Source organism: Podarcis filfolensis (assembly GCF_964270895.1).
Source record: "Podarcis filfolensis genome assembly, chromosome: 2".
NCBI classification, from domain to species: domain Eukaryota; kingdom Metazoa; phylum Chordata; class Lepidosauria; order Squamata; family Lacertidae; genus Podarcis; species Podarcis filfolensis.
Window position 1 is genome coordinate 68,943,995 of NC_139605.1, and position 27,357 is coordinate 68,971,351.

At 40.8% G+C, this 27,357-nt stretch overlaps 1 protein-coding gene across 6 annotated transcripts in view; it reads left to right on the plus strand.

Annotated features, from left to right (window-relative positions):
- Positions 1–27,357, plus strand: part of RAD50 (RAD50 double strand break repair protein) — a 135,554-nt gene that overhangs the window by 91,187 nt on the left and 17,010 nt on the right. The window contains exons 2-17 of one of the 6 annotated variants that reach the window (XM_083600083.1): positions 7,286–7,346; positions 9,150–9,329; positions 10,237–10,320; positions 11,165–11,316; positions 12,365–12,550; positions 12,702–12,906; positions 13,701–13,829; positions 16,027–16,192; positions 18,360–18,553; positions 19,319–19,525; positions 20,363–20,545; positions 21,019–21,176; positions 21,957–22,132; positions 22,873–23,110; positions 24,352–24,541; positions 26,219–26,345. In XM_083600083.1, the coding sequence (XP_083456209.1) occupies positions 9,201–9,329; positions 10,237–10,320; positions 11,165–11,316; positions 12,365–12,550; positions 12,702–12,906; positions 13,701–13,829; positions 16,027–16,192; positions 18,360–18,553; positions 19,319–19,525; positions 20,363–20,545; positions 21,019–21,176; positions 21,957–22,132; positions 22,873–23,110; positions 24,352–24,541; positions 26,219–26,345 (2,524 nt within the window). In that variant the 5' untranslated portion in view covers positions 7,286–7,346; positions 9,150–9,200. The other 5 variants (XM_083600080.1, XM_083600084.1, XM_083600079.1 and 2 more) reach the window with 5 other exon arrangements.

Consider the following 27,357-nt stretch of genomic DNA (forward strand, 5'->3'; position numbering starts at 1 on the left):
GGTGATCTTTGCTTCTTTGATGTTGAAGAATCATTGCTTTGACTCTGGGTGATCTTTGCTTCTTCCAGTACACTGGCATTAGTTTGCTTGTCTTCCCAAGTGATGTGTAAATTTTTTGGGAGACACCGGTGATGGAATCTTCTGAGGAGTTGGAGATGATGTTTATATGTGGTCTATGTTTCACAAGTGTACAGTAAGGTTGGTAGTACAATAGCTTTGTAAACAAGCATTTTGGTTTCCTTGCAAATGTCTCAGTCCTCAAACACTCTGCACTTCAACTGGGAGAAAGCTGCACTCACAGAGCTCAGGCAGTGCTGGATCTCGGCATCCATGTCGGCCCTTGTGGAAAGATAACTGTCCAAGTAGGATAAGTGATTGACATTTTCCAACATTGGATTTGTGGTCCTGCAGAGGGGTTGTTTTGTGCTAATTGGCACTGGCAGAGGAAGAGGGGGGCGGGGGGAGCGCACTGCCCCCGGCAGTGTGATCCCGGTGGGGTGCCATCATGGCTGCCCCCCACGCCCCCGCAGATGGCACACCATGCCCCCAGGACGTGTGCCACGCCCCTGGGACGCTCGCCAGCCATGCCCCTGCCTGCTCTCCGCCCCCCCCCCGATGCTGGAGCATGAAGCTCTGCCACTGCTAGTTGGTGCAGCATTTTGGTTTTTTGGATGTTGAGCGATAGGTCAAGCTTTTTGTAAGCTTCTGCAAAGATATTTAGGATGGTTTGGTGGTCATCCTCTCAGTGTTTAGACACTGCGTTGTCATCAGCATATCGAAGCTCTACGACTGAAGTTATGGTAACCTTACTCTTTGCTTTTAGCCTACTCAGATAAAAGAGCTGTCCATCTGTCCGATATATGATTTCTACCCCAGTGGGGAGTTTCCCTTTGACAATGTGTAGGATCATGGCAGTGAAAATAATAAATAGAGTTGGGGTGATAACACATCCCTGTTTAACACCTGATCTCACTGTGAACAGTTCACTTTGAGAGTCATTGTTACCACAATTGTTGCTGTCATATTATTGTGGAAGAGCCAAAGGATATTCACAAATTTATCTGGGCAGCCAATTTTCAGAAGGACAGTCCACAGGGCATTACAATTTACCGTGTTGAAGGCCTTACAATAAACAGGGGTTGGTTCCAACGTATAGTTGGCATCCCTGAATGACTGCCCTCTACTCTTTTATAATATTGTGACAGTTCTGAAGTTGTGCAAAGTAAAGATTAGAAGTGCTGCCAGAATTGTCAGGTGTGTGGTCCTCCTGCATGTAAGGTTTATTTTTTCACATGATGTCACCCAAATACTAGTATGTATCCTCCCCATTTAATCCATATTTACCCTTTCTGTGGAAAATCTAATCTATTAAAAACAACCTGCTCCAAACAACCCATTTGCAATTTCTCAGTGACCTGTTTACAGTATTAATCCTCCCTCCATTTGAAAGCACCTTAGGGCTATATTTTTTGAAGAGATTGCAAGGGGATTCCTGATTTTACTATTTATACCCCGCCCAGTTGCCCCAATCATTCCTGGCAACTTCTAACATATATAAAAATGTAGTAAAACATTAGACATTAAAAAACTTCCCTATAGAGGGCTGCCTTCAGATGTTTTTCTAAAGCAGGGGTCAGCAACCTTTTTCAGCCGTGGGCCGGTCCACCATCCCTCAAACCATGTGGGGGACCGGACTATATTTTTTGGGGGGGCGAATGAACGAATTCCTATGCCCCACAAATAACCCAGAGATGCATTTTAAATAAAAGCACACATTCTACTCATGTAAAAACACCAGGCAGGCCCCACAAATAACCCAGAGATGCATTTTAAATAAAAAGACACATTCTACTCATGTAAAAACACGCTGATTCCTGGACCGTCCACGGGCTGGATTGAGAAGGCGATTGGGCCGCATCTGGCCCACAGGCCTTAGGTTGCCTACCCCTGTTCTAAAGATTGTATAGTTACTTATTTTCTTGACTCAGGAGTCAGATAACTCCAAACCCTCTGACATTTCTCCAGTGAAAATAGGGACATCCTAAGGAAAAGCGGGACATTCCAGGATCAAATCAGAAACTAGGATTGTTTCTCTAAATCTGGGACTGTCCCTGGAAAATAGGGACACTTGGAAGGCCTGCATTTCGGTTTGTGCACCAATAATCTCATTACCTCAGACACAGCATTTGTCTCTTAGTACTGGGCCTCCTGGCAAAGATTTTTTGTCAAACGTTATTGCAAAATCTCAAAAAAGAGAGAAGTTTTAGAGCTATTTTTAAGGAAATTCACCAAAGTCTAGACTTCCGACATTGGAAATTCTGGATGTATGGCAGTCCTAGATAATGCCTCTTTCTTGCCTGCATGGAGGACAGAGGGGAGTTTGTGTAGAAAATAGCCTACTGTACAAAGGTAAGAGTTACATTGGTTGCTCCTTCTACTTTTGGCTTTGGCCCCACCCACTACTGACATGTGGTCCTCAAAGGTTGCTCAGAAGGCCCTCAGGCTAAAAGTGTTTCCCCTCCACTGACATATAGTGTACCTGGAAATCCTAATGAATGATGGAACAGATGATAGTAGGACATCTCCCCACCCCTGCAAACAGATAATTAAGAGGTTTTATTAGTGGTACAGACTGGAAATGACTTTAAAAGGTCAACAATAATTTTCATAGCTATTACTCATGTGATGCCACATGTTATAACTAATGACACTGCTAGAGTATGACAGGGGGCTGAGGGAGGAGATATTGATCTAAATGGGGAGTGGGTTGGAAATGAGCCAGTGATACAAAACTTCAGACTGATATTGTATCAACATCTACATCCTGGAAAACCGCTAATACACAAACCATAGATAACCTCTAGTTATCTGATACAGACATAGAGCAAACCCTAGAAACCCATCACCCATGCTTTTATTGCATGGACAAACTTAAACCCTTTCAAAAGTGGGCCATTAAAGGACTATATATGTTAAGAGACTTCTCTACTGGGGCATCACCATCTATCAGGTACTTGAAAAAATGAAAAAATAGGAAGATGATGTTTTGAGTTGGGGGGGCAGTTTCCCCTAAATTCCTGGGTCTAATAAAAGTTAGAAGTAATCAACGATTGGAGGGTTAAACTGAAATTTAGGCTTTAAGTAGCTGGACTCTGCTTTCCCAGTCCAGGAAATCACCTGGGAGAGGAGCCATCAAGAGCTAGTCACCAGAACGGCTGAGACATTGACCTAACAAAATACGCACACAGAGAAGCCATCAGCAAGACTAAGACTATTTGCCCTGCACTGTGCCAGGCGAGTGAAGAGCTTGTCTGAGTCCCAAGGCGGAAGGCCCCACTCGGCTGGAAGGCAGGGGTGTTCTTGGCGCATGACCTTGTAAGTCCAACAGGACCCTGGCAAGGGCCCCTGGCCAGGTTAGCCTTCAGAGGATTGAGGCAAGTGTACCTGGGTGCCCCCACCTTTGCATGGGCCTGCCCTGCCCTCTGGTAGTTAGCAAAAAGCAATGCCAGAATGGAGGGGAGGAAGTTCCAGGTTTGCACTTTGGATGATGTATAACATGACATTGAAAACAAAAAGGGAAAATTTTAGTCATAAGTAAAGAAGAACAAATGTCTTGACGTACAACAGAGATTCAACCAATGCTCTTAACTATATGTTAAAAAGGGAAAGGGACCCCTGACCATTAGGTCCAGTCGTGACCGACTCTGGGGTTGCGGCACTCATCTCGCTTTATTGGCCGAGGGAGCCGGCGTTTGTCCGCAGACAGCTTCCGGGTCATGTGGCCAGCATGACTAAGACGCTTCTGGCGAACCAGACCAGCGCACGGAAACGCCGTTTACCTTCCTGCCGTAGCGGTACCTATTTATCTACTTGCACTTTGACGTGCTTTTGAACTGCTAGGTTGGCAGGAGCAGGGACCGAGCAATGGGAGCTCACCCCGTGGCGGGGATTCGAACAGCCAACCTTCTGATCAGCAAGTCCTAGGCTCTGTGGTTTAACCCACAGCGCCACCCGCGTCCCTTAACTATATGTTAGTTATATGCTTATGATGTTATACATTGCTCCCCGCCACAAAACAAATAAAAATTATTTAAAAAGCAAAACCACCATGTATTTCCTAAAAGATTTACTATGTTAAACATACCACTCTTTTATTGCCTCCTGAATATTTCTATTTATGTAACAATATACCTTAAGAACACAGTTAAGGGTTCTCCTGCTGGATCAGACCAAAGGCCTATCTAGTTTAGCACTCTGCTCTTACAGTGGCCAACCAGATGACAGTGTCTTGCACCTAATGAAAGCTTTGAGCAATATACAATTCAAAGCCATCATAGAGGACTTCTTTCTGGATGAGTATGATTTGTTTCAGCAAAAACCATTTCTGCGAGGGTACAGCTCCCCATTTCCTTATCCAGTTCTACATATTTTTGACTAAGATTTGTGGAAATGCCATGTTTGATGTTGGTTTGTGCTGCAGGAGAGCTTTGGTCTGGACATGATTCAATGCCACCTTTTAGGCAGCACTTTCTTGGAAATGCGGGTGTATAATTTGGTGTGGCTCAGTGCTTACTGTGAAGTGCACAGCCTGAGCTGCTTAATTTATGTTGTCACAGGGCACCACACATGACATACACAATACTTTTGACTGTGTTGCGGATTCCGAAGGTGGCAATATCTTGGTCATGCAGTATAGTAAAACTTACTTTGGAGTCCAGGAATATGTAAAAATTGCTTATTTTTAAAGTTTTCTGATTGTTTTTGAACTTTTGAGGAAACAAGGAACAGAAAACTGGAAACTAGTAATTGACTTCTGCAACATCTGGCCATTTGCTCACTATAAAGTTATAGATTTGATAGACAAGTAGCCGGATTCAGATGTACAGCATAACATCAAAGAAATGGTAACAAAAGCATTCCTTATATAAAAATCTCCAGGAAGATGTGTTTTTATGGAATGCTGTTGTCCGTTACTTTAAATTATACTGTTACGATTTTTTGTGGGGGGAGGGGTGTTTAGTCTGGATCACACCCATGTGTTGGGTGAAGATATCCCCACCACTTCTCTGATGTGTAGAGCAAGGTGCAAAGATGACTTGTAATGCAGCAGAGGGGAAGCGAAATTGCCTCACCAGTTTAAGCTGCTAAAATGTAAATAGCCTCAGCAAATGAAGGCTGGCAGCTTAGTGATCTGACGGCTCCAGAAAAATCTGATTTGCTGGCTGGTGGTTATTGGACACCAGCGTTTTGTTCAATTTTGTCTTGCTTGAAGAACAATCCTCTTATGTTCTGTAATGTTGGAAGAATAATTTTGTTTAGTAGTAATAGCAGCATAAAAAGTAAAGGAAGCATATAAAGGTAATAGCAGCATAAAAAGATTGCGGTGCTCATCTCGCTTTACTGGCCGAGGGACAGACAGACAGTTTTTCTGGGTCATGTGGCCAGCATGACTAAGCCGCTTCTGGCGAAACCAGAGTAGCGCATGGAAACACCATTTACCTTCCCGCCGGAACAGTACCTATTTATCTACTTGCACTTTGACATGCTTTCGAACTGCTAGGTGGGATTCGAACCACCGGTTTTCCGATCGGCAAGCCCTAGGCTCAGTGGTTTAGACCACAGTGCCACCCGGGTCATAGCACCAGCATTAAATTGATACTGAAGGTGGGCTGGAATTTCCTTTTTATTCAAACAGAGTTCAGTTTTGCCCATACCCCATTACCATGTCCATTTCTGTAGATATAAATGCTACTACCCAAAAGTTGAAAAATAACAAGTATACCATAAATGACTTGATAACTGGTCTACTTATTATCAATTTCCCCATAGATGTATGAAATAATTGTTTCTAAGAATATGAGCATTCACTGTTTCAGCGAAAATGGAGTATCGATTCTTCAGGATGTGGTTGGAAAGTAGATTGAGTTATACATTTACAAAAATGTGCAGGGGGGAATTATATTAAAGTAAATGAGGAATCTGCTCACACTGATATATTGTTGCTCACTCAGCAACTGCCCAATCCCTAGTGACTGATCATAATACCTGATTGTGACATAAAAAAAAATATTCCCGTTTGAATTAACTGACTAATTGCCTTCTTTGTTTGAGTCACTGGATTATTCCCAGGAGCTGGTAAATTTTGACTAGTGCATGCCATTCAGAGAAAAGACAAATGGGTGAACTGAATGTTTCTATGTACACAATACATGTTGCATTTGGGCTGCTACATAGAAAGCGTGAAAGCCAAAATGCTGCTCTCTAGGGTATTCTGGATTCCTGCTTGCTTTGCTTTAACTAAATATAATCCAGCAAATTGATATGGCACTTTTGGTGGCAAAAAGAATTCACCAACAAAATATGTTGCACAAAGAAGACAGTCCAATAAATTTCTCTCTTTTGTTTCCCAGGTAAACATGAGACATGGCCAATTCAATAGGACAGGGTTCCATAGATGTTGAGGGTAGAGCCATTTCCTTCCTGTATTATGCTGCTACCCTTGATATGACAGGGTTCACACAGAAACCCTAAGTGATATGTGCAACTTTTTGTATTTGGGACACAAGTCTCCATGGATTGCAGTGCCATTGCTTTAGAACATCTATGGTATGGATACCTTATGCCTTGCATTATTTGCTGGAAAATTGATTAGAAAAATCAAACGTACAATCTTAAAAGTGTAACAAAAGAAAAATAACTCCATGAGAACATTGCACCCATTCATGTAAAACATCTTATACCACTTTGATTGCCATGGCTTCCTCTAAATAATCATGGGAGCTCTATTTCGCTGAGGGTGTTGGGAGTTGTTCGGAGACCCCTCTCAGAACTATAATTCCCAACACGCTTAGCAGACTACAGTTCCAAGGATTCTTTGGGGGAAGCCATAACTGTTTGTGGTGTAAGAGAGCCTTCAGTGTATGGTGTGAAGATGACATCAGGACTAGCAAAAAAAAGTTTTAAAAGTTTCTCTGCCAAAACCCTTACAGTCCATTATCCCTGTAGAATTATATGAGTTGGAGGGTAAGGGTTCTGCATTCAGCAGGACTAGATCACATGCACATTTAGTATTGCAAAAGAACAAAAACAATATAGGCTCAAGTACAGGAATGTGAAGCAGAACAGGAGTTGACCGACGATAAAGCTCCTTGCACTGGTCTTCCTGCACTCCAAGGAGCGTGGCTTAAAAATACAAGCCAGAGGGCAGGGCCAGACGTCAATTTTTGTCTTGACCCGCTTTGCAACTGCGCAAAACCTCCCGATTTTATTTCCTCACTTCCTCCAGGAGAGGGGCGGAGACTCATCTCAAAGAACCGGAAGTTGAGGCCGCGTTGTCAGGCTGCAACGTAAGTCTCTGGCCGGCGGCACCGGGAAGCGGGTCTCTCCACGTGCTTTTACCGTGGGCGGTTTTTCTCTCCTCAGAGCCAGGGCGGGAGAGCGGCAGGGGCGCCTCGTAAGTCCCCTCTCGCTGCACGAGCTCCCGGCAGCCCCCTTCTCTATACTTTCCTAGCTCTGCGCGGAAGCCGCCCCTACCGCCGCCCTCTAATATCCCTCCTACGTTGCGGGCGAGGAGGTGGGTGTGGGTTGCAGCAGTTCAGCGGGAAGTAGGAGTCAGCGACGGCGCGCGCCTCTAAGCCTTTCCTATCTCTATGTTGGAGATGGGGGCGGGGCCTCCCGCGATGCCGATGACGTCGGCCGGGTGGCGCTTTCTGCCGTTGGCGCGAAAACCTTGTGGCTTCTGGGACGTGAGGTGAGGGCGGCCTGTTGGGGCGGGAAGCGGAGGCGGCGCTTTCACTTCGCGGAGAACCGTTTTCTTGGGTGGAGACCGAGGCTCGTCCGCCTCTGTGAGGTGCCTCTGTGAGGGGCTGAGGAGTATCCCAGCAGCCGCGGCTTCTCCCTCTCCCGTGGCCACGGGGTCCTTCCTTCCAGTCCCTTAAAAGCCCGGTCACTCTCGGAGCGCCCTCTCCCCTCCCTGTGCTGCAGAGGGTTGGGCTGGATGACCTTTGGGGGTCCCTCCCGGCTTTACGGTTTCGCCTGCGGCTGCAGTTCCCTGGCGCTCCTCCTCCTCCTCCTGAGTTCCTAGAATGAGATTCCTCGAAGCCGTGGCTTCCTCCCCAGCGGGGTTGGAGGCCACGCTGCGGCGGATGAGTCACTGGGGGCGGTGAGGAGGCCTCCTCCTCCTCTTTATCTCTTAATAGTGGGTAGATCAGGGGCTCACTTGCCGTAAATCCTGCCAGAAAAGTATCAGAAGCCATCTTCCACCTCCAGTGAGAAAGATCGGACCTGCTTTCACTGACGATTTCCCCCTGGTCGCTCTTCCTGAATTTATTCCTCATGCCTTCTCTCTTCTGCCCCCCTGCTTCTTTTAAAGAAGGAACAGCATTAAAAAGACAGAGAAATAATCGTGTAGTGATGGTGGTGTAACCCAGCTTGGGTTGGGCTGTGAACTCAGAGCAGGCCATAACCCACAAATAATAATAATAAAGTTGTGTTTCAGCATGGGGCAGTGTGTCTGAATGTTCGTGGTTTGAAGCCCTCAGTGAATGCCTGCATTGCAGGGGGTTGCAATGAAGGCTGCATTCGCTTCTGGGCAACCTTTTGGGGCCACATGCCAATGGTTGGCAGGTCCGGAAGTGAAAGTGGGCAAGGTCAGAGGTCAAAGTGGATGGCTCAATGGCAGTGAATGTTATCTACATATAGTAGACTAGATTCTACACCCCACTCACAAATCCCTCTTCCAGGCAAGCAAGAAATATTTTTAGAGTTCAATGACATATTCTATCTAGCCAAGCAAAAACAACAGTGGAGGGCAAGGCTATTGATGTACATCTGAAGGCCCAATAGAGAGGCATGGAGAGCCAAATTTGCCCGCTAGGCCTGCCTGAGGTTTCCTACCCACAAAATCTGATCTATCTGATCTGATCCAATAGATCTGATCTAGTCTGTCTGCTGATCTGGGAATGAAAATTAGCTGAAGGATGATATATCATAACAAAAGCATCGTGTCAGTATTTTAACTCCCTATAATGATATAGAAAAGGAATTTGCTCTGCTTTCTTTAATTATTCATTACAATTTCTTATTCTTGTCTAGGAAGAAAGGTAAATGATGTATTTGATTTATCAGTTAAACTGTTTGTTTTTTTGCAGGTTTATGAACAATACAAGGTAGTGTTTATAGAAAAGGAATTTTCATTAAAAATGTCCAGGATTGATAAAATGAGCATCCTCGGTGTGAGGAGCTTTGGAGTAGAGGACAAAGACAAGCAAGTGATCACTTTCTTTAATCCTTTAACTATCTTGGTGGGACCAAATGGTGCTGGGAAAACGGTAAGACTCAAGTAGGTTTAATTTCATTTTAGATAAACTGCATTTTTGTACCTTCTGGGTTGGGGTTTGTAATTAGTCAGCTTCAATGCATTCAGTTATAAAAATGTGATTGTCCAGTGAGGATGCAGTTTAGTGAATTGTGCGTGACAATGCAGATCCATTTGCCTAGTCCTCAGTAAAGCTGTGCTCCTTTGCTGTCAGATAACCCAGATACCCTGCTGAACTATAATGACTCCTGAATTTGAGCAATATAAGTACTAATCTATGAGCTTTAGTGTGTTTAACAATATATGGCATTGCTGTGGAAAATGGCAGTTCTGATAAGCAGGGCATGAGTATTTTCAAGGAACAAAGTTGATACATTTTTTTACTTGTCTGTCTTGTGTGTTTAACAGATTTCCTATTTGTAGTCACTATCTACAAAAAGTCTCAAAGTGACTTCGTAACTCAAAAGTGATGAAATACAACAGTTAAAAACAATTAAAACCTTTAAAACAATGAACTATAAAATGCTAATCTAGTAGCATAATAATGACAAGTCCTACCCACCGACTAAAATATGAGCACCACCATAAAACCCAGCTTAGTCATGCAGCTTGCATGAAAGGTCTGTTCATGTCAAAACAATGGCACCTTGAGGAAGGAATTTGCAGAATGGTGCAGTATATAGTGTGTTCTGCATCCCTTTTAATGGAAACCGATATGCAGAGTTCCATGAGACATCCCTGTCCCCTGACATTAACATTGTTCACATGAATAAAATACTCGCATGAGCTGTTAAACACACAAGACATCTGGAGAAAGTAAAGTATGAATTGCCTCTAGATTTATGTCTGTTTCTTATTCCTGGAAACAACAGAGCAGCAAGTATTGGTATCCTGTTGACACTTGTTTCTATTTTAATTAGACTATCATAGAATGTCTCAAGTATATTTGCACTGGGGACTTTCCACCTGGCACCAAAGGAAACTCATTTGTTCATGACCCAAAAGTAAGTGTTGAGGTTGTTAGCTCTATTTCACAATGACCAGTAAGCAGCATAACGTGTACAATAAAAAAGGAAAATTTATTGTTAGTAATAATTGAGCTAACATTTTCTTACTTGTGGAAAAGTGACAAATGGTATATCTATTATGCATGCCTTGAGATGAAGTGTCACTGGATTATAGAGCCATTTGAGATTATATGTCTCTAAGAGTAATTATTCTGTCATGTATTACATATTTTGTTCTTTGCAAACTCCTTTATTATGAAATGGTATTCTTGTGGCCTACAAACTATTCCCATTAACAGTTACATTTCACCCTGAGAAAACATTATCCTATTAGCCCCTTGTGAAGGAATAACTTCTTATTTGCCCAGGCCTTGCATTGGCTGTGATGGTGGGTAACAGATGAGGGTGTATGTCTCTCTTGAATCTTCTGGACCTTTCAGTTCCAGTCACTATAATATTCCTTTGAACCATCTTTCAAGGGTAGCTCTGGTTTGCAGGGATTATGTTGCTACTACTGGAAGTTAACATAGGAAACTGCCCTATAGTGAGTCACGCCATTGGTCCACCTTGCTCAGTATTGACTACACTGGCTGGCAGCAACATTTTACTGTAAACTGCTTAGAGCTTTGCTGTGGAGCAGCATAGACATTTAGCAAATAATTACATAAATGTTTAACCAGAATGTTGAATATATGTACAGGAGGGATTTAGCTCTATTGTAATAATATGCATTGAAATAGCTGGGACAGTTTATGTGTGCACACTAAAGAACAGGGGATAAGGGTCATAGAGTTGGAATTAGGTGAACTTACTTACTAAATTTACTTTCTTGTTGCTGAAGGTCGCCAATGAAACAGATGTCAGAGCTCAAATTCGACTTCAGTTTCGCGATGTTAATGGAGAGCTTGTAGCTGTCCAAAGATCCATGGCATGCACACAGAAAGGAAAGAAAACAGAATTTAAAACTCTTGAAGGAGTCATTACTAGAACAAAGTTAGTGGGTAGACGTAAATATTTTCTGTTGCATATGTTTGTATGTTTGCCTGTTCATCTTTTCTAATATATCAGAACAAAATATTGAGCCTTTCAATTATTTATTAAATATATTGGTTGTGATCCTTCATGATTTCTCTGCAGTTACATCACTTAAATGGAGACAATGACAATTGGTAGCTCTGCATTCCATTTTTACAAAGCAGTGAAGGAATTGTAATCTGTTATTAAGTTTGTAGTGCAGTTAATTTTAAATGTTTCAGAAATTTTTTTTTAACTAATGCATTCAGTTGCTTTTTATCTTTCTGTAATTAAGTAGATTATCTATTTGATTTTATAGTTTTTGTGTTTATGAAATTGTTTTGAAGGAAGAAAACATGATGACTTAAAAGAAAAATAAACAGGAAAAAATGTATTGTAACCTGCCCTGTGACTTTAGGGTAAAGGGCAAGTAAACAACAACAACAGAATATAGAACTGTACAACTGTAGAGTTGGAAGAGACCCTGAGGGTCATCTGGTCCAACCACCTGCAATGAAGGAATTTCAACATGTACCAGGTCCCCCATCCAATTTGAAACCATACCGTTCCCTGCCTAGTTTTGTAAATATGCAAGCAATTTTATTGTTGCACCAATAGGATGTCCCACCCCATCCATATATTAAATATGTAATGGTTACCTTATCCAGAGAAACTTCCACATCAACTGACTCTTTAATATGGAAAATAACTTAAGCAGTTGGTTGTTAGCAGGGAGTGGCAGTCAGAATGGGGATAAGCTGGAGATAGTAGCCAGGTTTCTGCAACGTGCAGTGAGGATTTTTGAATATTATACAACAGTATTTTAATTGTTAGATGCAGATTTTGCTGCATGATGTTATTGTACTGAACCTTTCAGAACTTTTCTATATTCCAAAATAAAGGTTTGAGATTGTATTGAATTCAGAAAATAAATATTGAGCTTGTGGATTGATCTTTTATTTTTAGCGGAGTCTTGGGATTGTAGTACATAGTTAGACTTGTACGTTTTCTTTCTTTGTTCATACAGGTATGGGGAGAAGGTCAGTCTAAGCTCCAAGTGTGCAGAAATTGACCGAGAGATGATTAGTGCCCTGGGTGTTTCTAAGTCTGTGATTAATAATGTCATTTTCTGCCATCAAGAAGAATCCAACTGGCCCCTGAGTGAAGGAAGAGCTCTGAAACAGAAATTTGATGAGATCTTCTCAGCAACCAGGTTAACTTTCATTGATTGCTTTTCTGATAGAATTAAAACATTGGATTCCTTTTAATTCTAACATTTCAAGAACTCATTAATTAATTGCATCATTTGAAGATAGTAATGCTATTGGGGTTTAAAATGTATACATTTCATTCTTTTTTTAAAGGTACATTAAGGCTTTGGAAACACTCCGCCAGGTACGACTGAAACAAAGCCAGCGAGTTAAAGAGTGTCAAGTAGAACTGAAGTATTTAAAACAGAATAAAGAAAAGGCACATGAGATTCAGAATCAGCTTTCTGATAGGGAAACTCAGTTGGCTGCATCCAAGGAAAATGTCAAATCTATTGAGAATCAACTTGAACCTTTGAAGGTAATTAATTGTCTCTGTATAGCTAAGATTTTTATGTAATAGTGTTCCTTTTAGAAGTATAATAATAATAATAATAATTTATTATTTGTACCCCGCCCATCTGGCTGGGTTTCCCCAGCCACTCTGGGCGGCTTCCAACAAAGATGAAAAATACACTAAAATGTCACATATTAAAAACTTCCCTGAACAGGGCTGCCTTCAGATGTCGTCTGAATGTCAGGTAGTTGTTTATCGCTTTGACATCTGATGGGAGGGCGTTCCACAGGGCGGGTGCCACTACTGAGAAGGCCCTCTGCCTGGTTCCCTGTAACTTGGCCTCTCGCAGTGAGGGAACCGCCAGAAGGCCCTCGGAGCTGGACCTCAGTGTCCGGGCAGAACGATGGGGGAGGAGACGCTCCTTCAGATATACTAGACCGAGGCAGTTTAGGGCTTTAAAGGTCAGCACCAACACTTTGAATTGTGCTCGGAAACGTACTCGGAAAGTAGAAGTACAATTACCATTATTTCCTGACCTTGGAGTGATAAATGTTTGCTCTATCCCCTTGTTCTTACAAATATTCTTGAGCTAGTAGGACAGGGAAAAAGGTCCTCTCCTTACTATTTCTGAGTAGAAAGTACTGCACCGCTTCATAGCATTATGAGATAGTAATTATGTTCAAAGATTCCAGCTTTCCTGATCAGTACCATCCTAAATTCTCCATTTTAAGTACCTGCTTTTAATATAATAAGAAATGTGTAACATTTCTAACACTTGGTACATAGTTTGTTTATTTTAAGCATTCTTTCCTTCTTAGAATCGTTTGGCAGACATAGAGCAGAATCTTGTGAAAGTAATGAGACTTGACAATGAAGTTAAAGCTCTGGAGAGTCGGAAAAGACAGATGGAAAAGGATAACCAAGATTTGCAACAAAAGATGGAGAAGGTTTGCTTGATCATTCTGGTCTTTTCTACTTTGAAATGGACTATGGATTGTACAATAAAATCTAATTTGCCTCAGTGGCAAATCATTAATTTTTGTACAGCAGCTTTTATGCTTCTTAATCAGTGAGCCACCTTGTTTTAGCAATAATTTATGTTTCTTACCATGCTTCCCATTCACCTTGTAGATCACAGTGATCAGATTTGGGTCCACTGTTGTCCTGTTTTAATTATCAGGTCAAAAGTAGTGCAGGGGGGATGTCTGAATTATTTCATTTTACAAAAACCCCCACACTTTGCAAATACTCACATTTTAAAAAATATTGTAGTCTCCCCCACCCCTGGAATTACTGGAATTGTCAGCCAGTAGGGTATCGTATAGTGAATGGGATGATGTCATGACATTAAATTGGCATTTGGACTTGGTTACATGATAGGAAAGGCAAACAGAGCCAGCTGAGAGTGAGGGCAATTTTTCCAGCTCTTTTGCACTAATCACCAAAAAAAGTTAACAGTAAAGAGTCATTTTTCATGCCACTGAAAATACTGACCTCATCTAAGTATGAAGCTAAGGGTCACCAAGCTTTATGGGCCTGTAGAAACATTGGATTTTTGAGAGTGCTGTGAGCACAACAACTTCTGCTTCCCCTTCCAAACAGACAGTGGAAGTGTGTACACGCACACACACCCTTTGCTTTTTCATGAGGTCCGGGTAAAAGTCAGATCTAACAGAATTAAAACGGATTCTCTTGGATTTGCATGATTTTACATCGGCTTCTCCCAAAAAACAACAGCATTGTCTTACAGATTGCATAGTAAAAACCACAGATTCCGTACTTGTCAGCATCACATTCAAGGCACAGTCAAAACAAAATTTTTTTTTTCCTTCCAGTAGCACCTTAAAGACCAACTAAGTTAGTTTTTGGTATGAGCTTTTGTGTGCATGCACACTTCTTCAGATACACTGAAACAGAAGTTGCCAGATCCTTCTATATAGTGAGAAGGTGGGGAGGGGTATTACTCAGAAGGGTGGTGGGAATGGGTGATTGGCAGATAGCTGTGATGAGCCTGTTGACGACTCTTAACGACTGCAATAGGTCTTACAGGAAAAAGCAAGGGGTGAGAAGGTGAAAAATGGCTTTGTCATGTATAATGAGATAAGAATCACAGCTATCTGCCAATCACCCATTCCCACCACCCTTCTGAGTAATACCCCTCCCCACCTTCTCACTATATAGAAGGATCTGGCAACTTCTGTTTCAGTGTATCTGAAGAAGTGTGCATGCACACGAAAGCTCATACCAAAAACTAACTTAGTTGGTCTTTAAGGTGCTACTGGAAGGAAAAAAAAAATTTTGTTTTGACTATGGCAGACCAACACGGCTACCTATCTGATTCAAGGCACAGTTCCTCATGGATCTTCATATTTTTTACATGGGATAACAACAATACCAACCAATGACAGGATGCATCTGCCTACACAGAGGTGACCTGTGATTTGACACTAGTTTTGAAAGGATCTCTTGTAGACTTTAAAAGGATCTATGCCTCAAATCCCTGCTTTTGTACAATGGCAGCATTGGAAACCTGATCCATGTTTGTTATGGTTCAGTCAGTGGACAGAGAGATGATCTGGTTTTACTGGATCAAATGTGTGTATGTGTCTTGCATGCTTTATTCCATCTGGCTGTTTCTGCTCTTCTGGCTCCTGCAGCTAGCACCCCACTTTCTCATTACTTGGTCACTCTGTTTTCCTTTCCCAGTTTTTGATATTGTTCCCTTTTCCAGCCTATCTGCCTGGTGGCTCCACTTTCTCTTCAGTGTTTCAGTTGTCAATCTGCGCCTTGAAATGTACACAGGGCTGACGGAAGCGGAAGGGGCAACACTTACAGCTTTCCCTTAACTCTGTGTACTTTTCAAGAGGGGGAGGTAGCTACACTTACCACTTCATGATGAAGAAGGCATTGAGGTGCCAGGAGATCTCAAGGGCCCATGGGTGTTACATTGTCAGATTCCAGAGAAGGGGGATTTTAATTAAGGCAAGGGTTAAAAATCTTCATTAAAAAGCAGCTGTGTAAATTACTACTTTTTCAAGTATCCTAATTACAGGTCTGCATCCTGTCTAGGTTGGTCCTTGTACTCACACACTGAACCATGATAAAGTATTTTTAAAAACTACTTTTTCTGTACTGTAATGTTAGGTTTTTCAAGGAACTGATGAGCATCTTAGAGATATGTACCAAAACCACCAAAAAACTGTGAGAGAAAAGGAGAGGAGATTAACAGAATGCCAGAGAGAATTGGAGAGAGCAAACAAAGAATATCAAAGACTCAACAAAGACAAATCAGAATTGTTGGTTGAACAAGGTACAGTAGTACCCTGTTTGTTTCAATATTTCAAGCATTTAATAGCATTTGCAGTGAGCTATATAAGAAATGGGTATACTTCTTGATTAACATATTAAATTCTGTTCATGCACTAGATTTCATTGGTGACTATTTGATCCATTATACCCATTCCAGAATGCTATCACAACAGCCACTAACTGTACCTAAAAGTTACAACAAGGATGGCCAACTGTGTCCAGCACCCAGCACTATTTTATCGGACTCCATCAACATTTAATCAAGGCGTGGCAAAACACATTTACACACACTTCCACGTGTTGAAAAGTTATGAGAGCGACCATAAAAAGTTAACACATAATCTTGTATCATTGGATTTTCTGGGTCGCATTGATGGGTTGGCTCCGGACTTGCTTTTACACAAACAGAAGGTGAAATGATTTTCGCCAGCTCCCTCCTCCGCTTGCAGCCCAACACTCGGACACCACCACCCACCCCCTGTTCCTCAGGGTCTCCCAACCCTCTGGGTTTTCAGGGTAGGAAGAGACTGCAGGTGAAATGGGGACTTGTTTACAATTGCCTCCCCTCTTCTGCCATCAGAACACAACACAACTATCTGGCTTCAAAACCACATATTTCTCAAATTTGAGAATTCTTGAAGATAAGCAGCAACTAGGTTGCTGATCATGTTCCTCAAAGCCCTTAATCCTAAATTTGAAATAAGGTAGGTCTTTAATACCTTTGAAACTGTTTGAAACAGTTGTCTAACTCACTAAACATTTTTCTAAAGTAAAGTATAATAGTTGGGATTCATCACTGAACATACCTTAATCTGAGGTCTTTGAAAGCAGCCTTACCAAATCACAAAAGTACCAGCACCCCTGCAAAACAGTGGATTTAAAAAAACCAACCCTTTTATTTTGGTCTTTTACCTTTTTAAAACACGTTTTGAAAGAAGCTGTGGAATTAAAATGCACATCTATGGACGTGTACTTGATGTGAGCTTCGTTGAAATCAATAGGACTGATTTCTGAGTAAGCATACATAGAATTTGATGGGAAGGAAGAACAAACTAAAAGGGAACAAGGAATTATTCAGTATACCTATCTACAGTAGTTGTAACATCAAAGAAGCAGTTCTCTCTTATTTCCCTGAAAAGACCAAAGAAATAAATCTCCCTCCTTTCCCTCTGAAACTGAAAATCAAATTGCATACGAGGCAGGAGACCTGTGAATGAGAGTCCAGTTGCTTTTTAGTTATAAAATGCACTGGAGAGGCAAGTACTTCAGATTTAATGTCATGCTTAGGAAGGGTGCATTTAACCTTTCCCCCTTGGGCTGTCTTTTGCTGTCAGATTGAATTCCCCCAGCTGTTTTTCTAGATGTAGAAAAAACTAGCGGGGACCCCTCCATATATAAAGAATAATCAGATGACTGAGCAACCTTCCAAATGATTCTATATCTGGTCATGTAGGAGAAGGTAAATGGGAGGGAAGATAAACCCACAGTACTAAACTAGCACAAATAATAAAGGTTATGCAGAAAAGTCTTACTAGCTTCTGAACATAATACAAAGGCAGCCATGCTGTTTATTAAATAATACAGTAGACATCATACATGACTGCCTTAGTCCTAAATTGGCACTAAAAGCAAGTTTACTCAGTGGTGAACTAGACTTTTCTTGAGCCATGCCTCCAAGTCCACACTGCAGCCCTCTGAGCCCCATATCTCAAGACTTCCCTAGGGGCCCCTTCTTCTTAAAAGAGGCTTTATTTGAGGAGCATGTGGCTGTGGTAGAGAGGGTGGAGAACTACCCTTGCTATGAGTGCAATATTGGATTCACCCACTGAACATAAGCTACGAAGGGGAGATTCTGAATCGGCCCTTGTTGCCCAGGACCTAAATTTATTCACATCTGCTGACCACACGCAGAATAATTTTGAAGTTTGTTTGAAAGCATGAGAACATAGATTTCCAAAGCATTTAATTATGCATTTAAAACAGATTTAAAAGTTAAGTGGTTGTATATTTCTCTCTCCCCCCCCCCAATTAACAAAGTGGAAATTTCTATTTAAGACTCATTTGAGCTTTTTGGAGCTTCTTGTATCTGATTAATAGAGTTGTGAATTCTTATATTTTGAGCTTTTAAAAATCTGTGTTTAAACTTCATTGTTTATATGTTTGTGAAGGTCGTCTTCAATTGCAAGCAGATCGTCACCAACAGAATATTAAAACCAGGGACTCATTAATTCAGTCTTTGGCAGCTCAGTTGGAACTGGAAGGATTTGAAAGACCACCTTTTAATGAAAGGCAAAATAATAGTTTTCACAGGCTTGTGAAAGAGAGACAGGACAAAGACATGGAAGCTGCTAATCAGTTAATGGTAAATATTTGTGTTCTTGCATTGCCTAAAAGCTAAGTTAATGTAAAATAGCAAAATACAGCCACACTCTAAACCTCTAGAAATATGAGGGTCCAAAATTAAGCACATTTACTTCAAAGTTAGTAACATTGGAATAGTGGGATTTCCAAATAAATTTTAGATTAGCACAGTACAGTAGTATGAACTCCCATGTAGTGTATGCCTTTGTGTAGTTTTTGTGTTAAATGGTTATAACTGATTAAAAGTGAGATTGACCATTTGCCTTATTTTGGAGAGGTATTGAGTGGTAGTAATCACTAGAATTAAATTCTGTTTTGCTGCCTTTGATATGCTGTGGTTTTGTTTTTATTAAATATTGTGCTTCTGTTTGTATATAATAGAAGCTGTCTTGAGAAGGCTTGGCCCTAAAGAGAAGCCTAAAGATGTTGTTGTATCTGTGTAGTATATTTAGGAGAAAGTGGGAAATCCCCAGTAATACTTCAAATTATAAAAAAAGGAGGGAAATGTTACGGACACCAGTTAGACCTTCTTGAAACATAGATGCGTTCCTCTCTAATAGTGGAATGGATATTGATATTACAGCCCAGTCTACCTCTGTTATGAATTGAGTTGGTCAACTAGGTAAGACTTTACAATGTGAGGTGCCAGGTGGGGAATTAAGCATGTTTACTTACACTTGGTTCCTGTTGATTTCACAGGACAAACTCCAATTAAAGCATGTTTTTAAGTAGCAACAGCCTTTGTAAATGAATGTCATTCTTTCAGAGAGAATTTGGTGAGAAGGAAACAATGAAGCAGAAGCAAATAGATGAAATAAGAGATAAAAAAACTGGACTTGAAAGAACCAGCGACCTGAAGTCAGACATTCAAAATAAGAAGCAGCTTGAAGCAAAGAACCTAAAACATGAATTGCAGCAGCTTGAAGGATCCTCAGATAGACTCCTAGAACTGAATCAGGAACTTACCAGAGCAGTAAGATTTACATTTTTGTAGCATTTAATTAATGGGAACATAAGTGACAACAAGTAGTTGTGTGTGTAATAATTACCACATCTAAAACTGCTTTGATCAGTCAACAACATTCCCCTATTCCTTCCAAATACCTAATCTATATCACCAGAAGTCCTTAGCCCTATGCAAATGTGGTTCTATCTGGGTAGAACTTACACACACAGAGGCACAGTGCCTGCCTGAAATCCACAAATGTCACATAGCAGTGGTGACCTACACGTGTTTATTACCTTTTCTTGATGTGGCATGATGTGAATGAAGTGCTACCAGGCAGGGTGATGCATATGTCATTTGTGGTGGCCCAAAGCTTATGTAGGATGCATACCTCAAATACCCTATCTACTTCTGCACGTGTTCCTGACTTAGGCCTACTATTTGGACTCTTTCACTTCAGACTGTGTATGAAGGCCCACATCAGTTTCCTCATACAAAAAGTCCCTTCACATGGAAAAGCACAAGTTGCAGGGAGAATGGTTCTAACCTAGCCCTCTTCCTGAATGGGTGTTTTTTTTCTATGTGTAGGAAACCATTTTGTAGGAAGGGGTATTCAACCATGTGAGCCACCACCTGCAGCCCAACGTAGTATCACTTAGTAGAACATAATAACTTCTGTGTACTATAACAGTGAAAAATAAACCTAAAAGTTTGGTAAACTGCTGTTTAGAGAATCTTGGATCCATTACTTGTACCGCTTTTCTGTTCAGTGAATAACAATTTTAGTTTTGACTGTCTTTGACATTTGTTAGCATATGTGTCCCTAATTGGTACAAAACTTCCTCCTTTCATTTCTCTGTTTAGAAACATGAACTGTATGAAGCCGAGAAGAATTGCAATGTTGAAGCCTTAGAAGTGGAAGTACAAGGGCTGCAAAGAGAGAAAGCAAATTTGGACAGTGTTCTTCGAAAACTGGATAAAGAGATGGAACAGCTGAATTTGAATACTGCAATAATAACTCAAATGGACATGCTGAAGAAAGATAAAGTAGTGCCTTTTTTCTGACGTTGCTGACATGTGTTAAAAGTATAGCACAAAGTATATGTCGAGTGTTAAATTAAAATAACAGTTGGGTTGGATGGAATACCATAACTTGCCCCTGTAAGAATTAGGCTACAATTCTAACCCCACTTACTTGGGAGTAAGCTCTGTTGAATTCTGTAGGATTTACTTCTGAAGGCATATTTTTATTATTGCGGTTAGTCATAGTTTACCAGATGTGACAAAATCTCATACAATGGTAATCTGAATGTAGAGAGGGAAGTGTAGTGTTCAGCAGGGAGGGAGGAGCATGCAAGCCTGAGGTCTTTAATACCTTGTTTTGACAATTGTGTCTGAACCATCCCAATGTTTTCAGAATTAGAATTATTTGTTTGCTTATTGAGTATTTTGAAATTAACTTTTGGACTTTTAAATGAAACCAAAAGTTATTGATGGGTATCATTTTTATTTCTTAAAAGGCTGATAAAGAGGAGCAAATCAGAAAAATAAAATCCAGGCACAATGAAGAGTTAATTTCCTTGCTTGGATATTTCCCTAATAAAAGGCAGCTTGAAGATTGGCTTCACTCTAGAACTAAAGAAATTAATCAGACAAGAGACAAACTTGCCAAGCTCTCGTAAGTTTTTCTTAAACTGAAATTTGCATCATTGATACAGTAGTTGGGTGATATTCAGTTTTTTCTTTCAGTTTTCTTCTTGTTTTTACATGTACTATTTATTTATTAGATACTGCTACTAAAGCATCTGTGTTCATTTTAGTGAACCTCCTTTACATTTTGTATGAATGACTCTATTCACAAATCTGTTTATTTTCAGCATTTTATCTTTCCCTTTTAAATCTGCAAACAAATACACAAAAGCATTTTTTATATTAAAATACCTATTTTAAAAAGAAAAGAGGACCACAGTTCACAGTCCCCTATTTTAAATGGCCATACCTGTAAGTTTCTGGTGAAAAAGAGATGCCATAGCTGTCGGCTAAAGGGCAAACAGTGAAAGTGTTAATGATAGGACTGGACTAACTTCCTTAGGTAGTATTGTCTTGGTGCCACCATAACTTGGGGTATTGTCTTGGTGCCACCACAGATAAGATGGTCTGTTGTGTCTGCTGCACTTTTGATAGAGGGGGAAAATATGGAACAGGTTCTTGATAGATGATCTCAAAGGTCAGGCAAATTAATAGGGATTTCTAAAAAACCCCACTTCCCTCCCCCTTCACAGAAGCCTCCGCTGGAGCAAAGTGCCTTCTGTAGATAGAGGGGCACAACTGAAAATAGCTCATGGTAAAAGACATTTCTAAAGAGCCAAAAATTTAGCCAGATTAAAAGGTAAATAATATTTGAGACTACAAGAGCAATTTTATCTCATTTGTAGTTATAACAATACTTAAATTTCAGCAAAGAACTTGTTTCGGCGGAGCAAAACAAAAATCATATTACTGCCGAACTAAAAAGAAAAGAGGAGCAGTTGTCCAGTTATGAAGAAAAGCTTTTTGATGTTTGTGGAAGCCAGGATTTTGAAAGTGATCTATACAAACTTCAAGATGAAATAGAAAAAACATCTAAACAACGAGGCAAGTTTATACAACTCCCTCCCCTACTACCTTATAGTTTTCTGCAAGGCTGTATATTCAATTTGATGTTGATACACTTGTTGTATTTTCTGTAAATAAGAATAATAGTAGTAATGATTGCTTACATACATTGATGCCCTTTTTCAAGCAGGAGTCTTTCTGCCTGCAGAAGAATCTTTGATCTAGTGCAAGGCATCATCTAAGACAGACATGGCCAAATTACAATTCCCATCATCCCTGACCACTGGTCCTGTTAGCTAGGGATGATGGGAGTTGTAGTCCCAAAACATCTGGAGGCCAAGTTTGGCCATGCCTGATCTAAGGAGGACAGAAAAGGAAGACATTCTAATTTCCCATTTTTCCTGCAGCAACCACCCCCTACGCCCCCCTCAGCACTACTTTCCATGTTGTTCTGGAGAGTCAAACACTCTGGGGTGGATTTTCTGGGTGGAGGAGGCATCAACTGGATCAAAATTGGATTCATGCCTATAATCCAATGATAAGAAAAACCTGCAAATTTAAGACCATAGCAAAGGCGCTATTAAGGTCATGTTGGCAAAGCTAAAGGGTGGAATTCAATGTTGCTCTTAAGGCAATTGTTTAATTAGGACAAGACAGGTTTAATCATGCCATTGCATGAATTGGTGAATTTGATAAAATGCTGCCCATGCTCTGTCTTAATGGCTATCATTTTGGTTATATACATTCATTCATTCATTCATTCATTCATTTTTAAACAGCCATGCTTGCTGGAGCTACAGCAGTTTATTCGCAGTTCATTACACAATTAACGGATGAAAAAGAATCGTGTTGTCCAGTTTGCCAGAGGGTCTTTGAAACACAGGCAGAACTGCAGGATGTGTTAGATGATCTTCAGTCCAAGTTGCGTCTTGCTCCAGACAAACTGAAGGCAACAGAGTCTGAGCTTAAGAGAAGGGAGAAGAGACGTGATGAAATGATGTCACTTAAACCTGTCAGGTGAGTCAGAAAGGGCAATAAAACTTTCTTTCTTTTTTTGTTACAGGAATTATATGCTATAGGAGAGGTGAGCAAAGTTTTCAGAGAATGCAGCCATTTTTGAATTGCCCTTTAATATCGTTTGGGAAGGCAGTTTTACACTTTGGGCAATATCCAACTAAATAGACCCATTAGTGCAAAGATTTTTCTTCTGCAACAGAGCTTCTCTGTCTCCTCTTCCCATATGCCCCCTAAAGCTGTTTCCCCACCCTCTTGAGCAGATGAAGGGTGCAGGGAGAATTTACAGCAAGCAAGTGGAAATCCTTGTGCTGGCAATTCTATTGTTAGACACTGCTCTATCTATGTAAATATTTTGAAGCACTTTTCATTCAGATATATAGCATCCAAAGTAGCTTCCAATATAAAATAAGACAGTGGCTTGCATCCTGTATCCAAACAGTCTGCTTCTGGCAAAAGGGAAAAGGGGGATTTTTGCAGATCTCCTTCCAGCACCCGCTCCTGTGTTGTTCAAGTGGGTTCCGCAACCATTGAGCAGATTTTCAAAGGGCAGGGATAAAGTGGAATGGGAGGGAACAGCTTTCCGCATTCCATCGGTAGGAGTGTTCCATAAGGAACTCCACTCACAGGAAGTTAGGATCCAAGTCAGTAGTACCCGAAAGAAACAGTCATAATTGTGTTTAAAAAGCAAACAAAACAAAACACTAGTTTAAAAGTACAGCATAAGACCAGCCAGAATAATAAAATGGCAGGAGGGAGATAATGATAAAAGCTGTGAAACGGATAGCTTTCACTGAAAGTTATTGTGTGAGGTTCAAAGATAAAGTTAAAGTTAAAAAGAAAATTAATGTGTGGTAGCTCCAAAATGTTGAGAGCAGCCCACTTCAGTTCATACAAGAATTTCATACAAGAATCTCCACAGTTGAGAAACAAGTCCAAATGCATTTAAAGTGGACCACATCACCTTTGAGTAAATACATGCAAAGTTTGTTTGTTTGGCCTTCTCGTAATGGCCATTAGGGTAATTTTTCTTCACAGGACGACAGCAATTTATCGCGTAATGCCATAGTACACACGGTTTCTTAAATATGATAAAATGTCATGAGCAAAATCAAAGACAAACTAAAATATGTTTTCTGTAAAATAAGCAATCCATATGTAATCCAAGCATAGCTGCTATTTGTACTGTGGTGATTCTTCTGCTGAAGATGGAAAATATTATGAATTTTATATTTCTTGCTAAGGCAAATGGTATCTGAACTCCAAGAAAAAGACCTACCCGACTTAAGAAACAAATTACAGACACTCAACAGAGATATTCAACAACTTAAAGGTGATACAGAAGAACAGGAAACCCTCCTGAGTACTATAATGACTGAGGAGGATAGTGCTAAAGCATGTCTGCAAGATATTACACTTATGGAAAGATATCAGGTAAGGCAGGGGTGCCTGCAAGGTTTTCGGGTTCAGTGCATGGATTTGGCTACCCTCTCCATCCACTGTCTTTTGGCAAGAACTTCTGTTTATGTGGATTTTAAAAACCAAAAAAAGTCTAGTTCAATGTGATCTCTTTCTCTCTCATTTCTCCACCAGCGCTCAGCTAGTGCATGCAATTTCAAATCCACTGCCACCACTTGATACCATCAGCACTTGATACCGAGCAATGACAAATCAACCCAATCTAGACTGCAACTGTCACAACTAGAAAGAAAAAGCCATATGTACAGAGCAGATAATCACACAAAAGTTAGTCAAGCCATAGTAATGTGCTTTATAGTATCAAAATATAAGCAAATAGAAGACTTTCCAGAAAACATCTGCTCATTTTAGAGATGGAAACATAACACTTAATTGTAAGAGATGGGAAAAAAATGTTAAAAGCCTGAAAGATTAAAATTTTGATAGATTATAACATAGCCTCTAAATTCCAGCTGGTGAAGACAGACAGGAGGATTCAAACTTGCCAGAGAAATTTGGAGTTCAATACAATGTGAATGGATAGAGTCTATCCAGATAGCTAAATACGTATATTAAAAATAATAACAAATAAACTGAAACAAATACACAGTGTCCTCCCTGTGCACACTGACATGGGCTGAATGTAGTGTAAACATGCATAGGATTGTACTAACATGTAATAAATGTACTCACAAAATGCAGTTTTTATTTCCCCATTTTAATCTTAAATATCAAAGTGTAGATCTATGGGTCATACTAAAACTTGACTCCCTCCTTGCCTCTCAAAATCTGAAAAAGGTTTATTTAGGCAACATCTCTCTCCTTGGTTCTTTCACACCTTTGCATACTTTCTCCCTCTCAAGCCCTCGTCTCCTGTAAACCAAAGCAAATTCAAAGGTAATGGAGAGGTCAGTCCAATCAATCTGACCCCTTCTCAGCATGGCATGTCCTGGTTCACAGAAAGCAGCTTCTCTAGGATCTAGGTGTATATGTGCTCAAGATTATGAGCTGCCACACCACCACTTCTGGGCAGTGGGCGGGTGAACAAACCTCCATGGCCCTGCTGCCATGGGCTACAAGTCCCTGCTTTGTTAATTGCTTCAAGTAGGTAGTATCTTGCCTCTTCCTCCTCTGCCAGCCTATTGGAAGACGATGGTGTGGGGAGGGCAGCCTTTAGGGACAAATGGTGCAGGGAAGGCTGCAGTAAGTGGAGCAATGGTGGCGAGGGGATTGCTAGCCTGGGACCTGAGCAGGCAAATGACAATAGCAGCTGCCCTGACCTTCGTGCCCAGAACATCAGTACTCTGTATCCCTCCTTTGGTAAGGGTACTACAAAAGTTTGATTGCATACTAAGAAATATAATCTCATGTGCCCCCATCCAGCTCTTCTTCCTCTGTTTAGCAGTTAATGTAAAAGCAGTCTGCAGTGGGGATGTGAGACGCCTGTGTAGGCTTCACATTCCTCCACAGCATATGCGCTAAATGCACCAGGTCATTATAAGGAAGAGACGGCTGTGTTAGTGTCTTAAGGGGATTACTATACGTATAGCCACTTGCACATACCAGGTACTTGACTGCATCCGAAAAGCGATATCAAGCACTTCAAGAATATCAGTATTCAAGAATATCAATATTGGCCTCTTCATTTTTCAGACTGATCTAAAGGATGTTGAACGAAAAATTGCTCAGCAGACCGCTAAACTACAAGGAGTGGATTTAGGTCGGACCCTGCTACAAGTAAGCCAGGAGAAGCAAGAGAAGAAGCACCAGTGGGATACAGGTGGGGTGCTTTGAAAAAGTTTTAGATTATTCTTGTAACAAGACACTGAATTCTATTTCTGCATTCCCCACATGGATGTAAAAAGCCCACTGGCAACATACCAGATCGTACCGTTTTCACACTCCTAGAAATATAATCCTTTTAGGATATTCTAGCACTACCAGAAGGGGGTGGAGTGGCAACCAATGGAATATCTTTAATTCTTACAAGCAGATGGCATTGCTGTGATCCCATCAACTGTTTGAAATACTTGTCAAACTTTTATTCACAAACCTAAGCCACTTCATATTCCATGTATTCTTCAATGGTATAGAGCAGGCATATCCAACTCCCAAGAGGCTGTGATCTACTCCCAGTATAAAAAAACTGACAGTGATCTATCCATTGTCATTGGAGGGAGGAGGAGTGTGCATGGGGTGGGTGGATTGCGCAGAATTGTTGAGCCTTTTTTAGGAGGGAAGTACCCAGAGTTGTTGAGCTTTTTCCCACATAACGTTTTGTACATAATAAGGATCCTGTGATCTACCAGGATTAGCTGGGGATTGAACAATAGATCACAATCTACTGGTTGGACATCCCTGGTATAGAGTCAGTTGTCATATGGTTTTTCATCTTTATAGGAGGACTAGAAACTTCTTAAAAATAAAATAAAATGATAGCTTAGAGTCTGGGGCCCTTGCCTGTGGTGACCCTGGTTATAATTCAGTTCAGAAATCTATGAGGACCGTTTTTCACCAAATCAACATTTGCCACCCTCAATATAGCAAGTAGTAACCATTTTTCCACATATGCAGTCTTTAGTTCTATTGTCCTCTATGAAAGATTGTCACAGTATTACAGCAAGATCATTAAAAACTTTGTATCTCTCTAAAAGTCTTACCAGATATAATTTTGTCTACCACACAACCTCAGGTATCTTTTCTTTTGAATAGGATAAATTTGTGCTCTTCAGTGTTAAAGGTAATGATCAGTTTTCATCTAAGATGTATTCTCTGCTTTATGACATCATGCG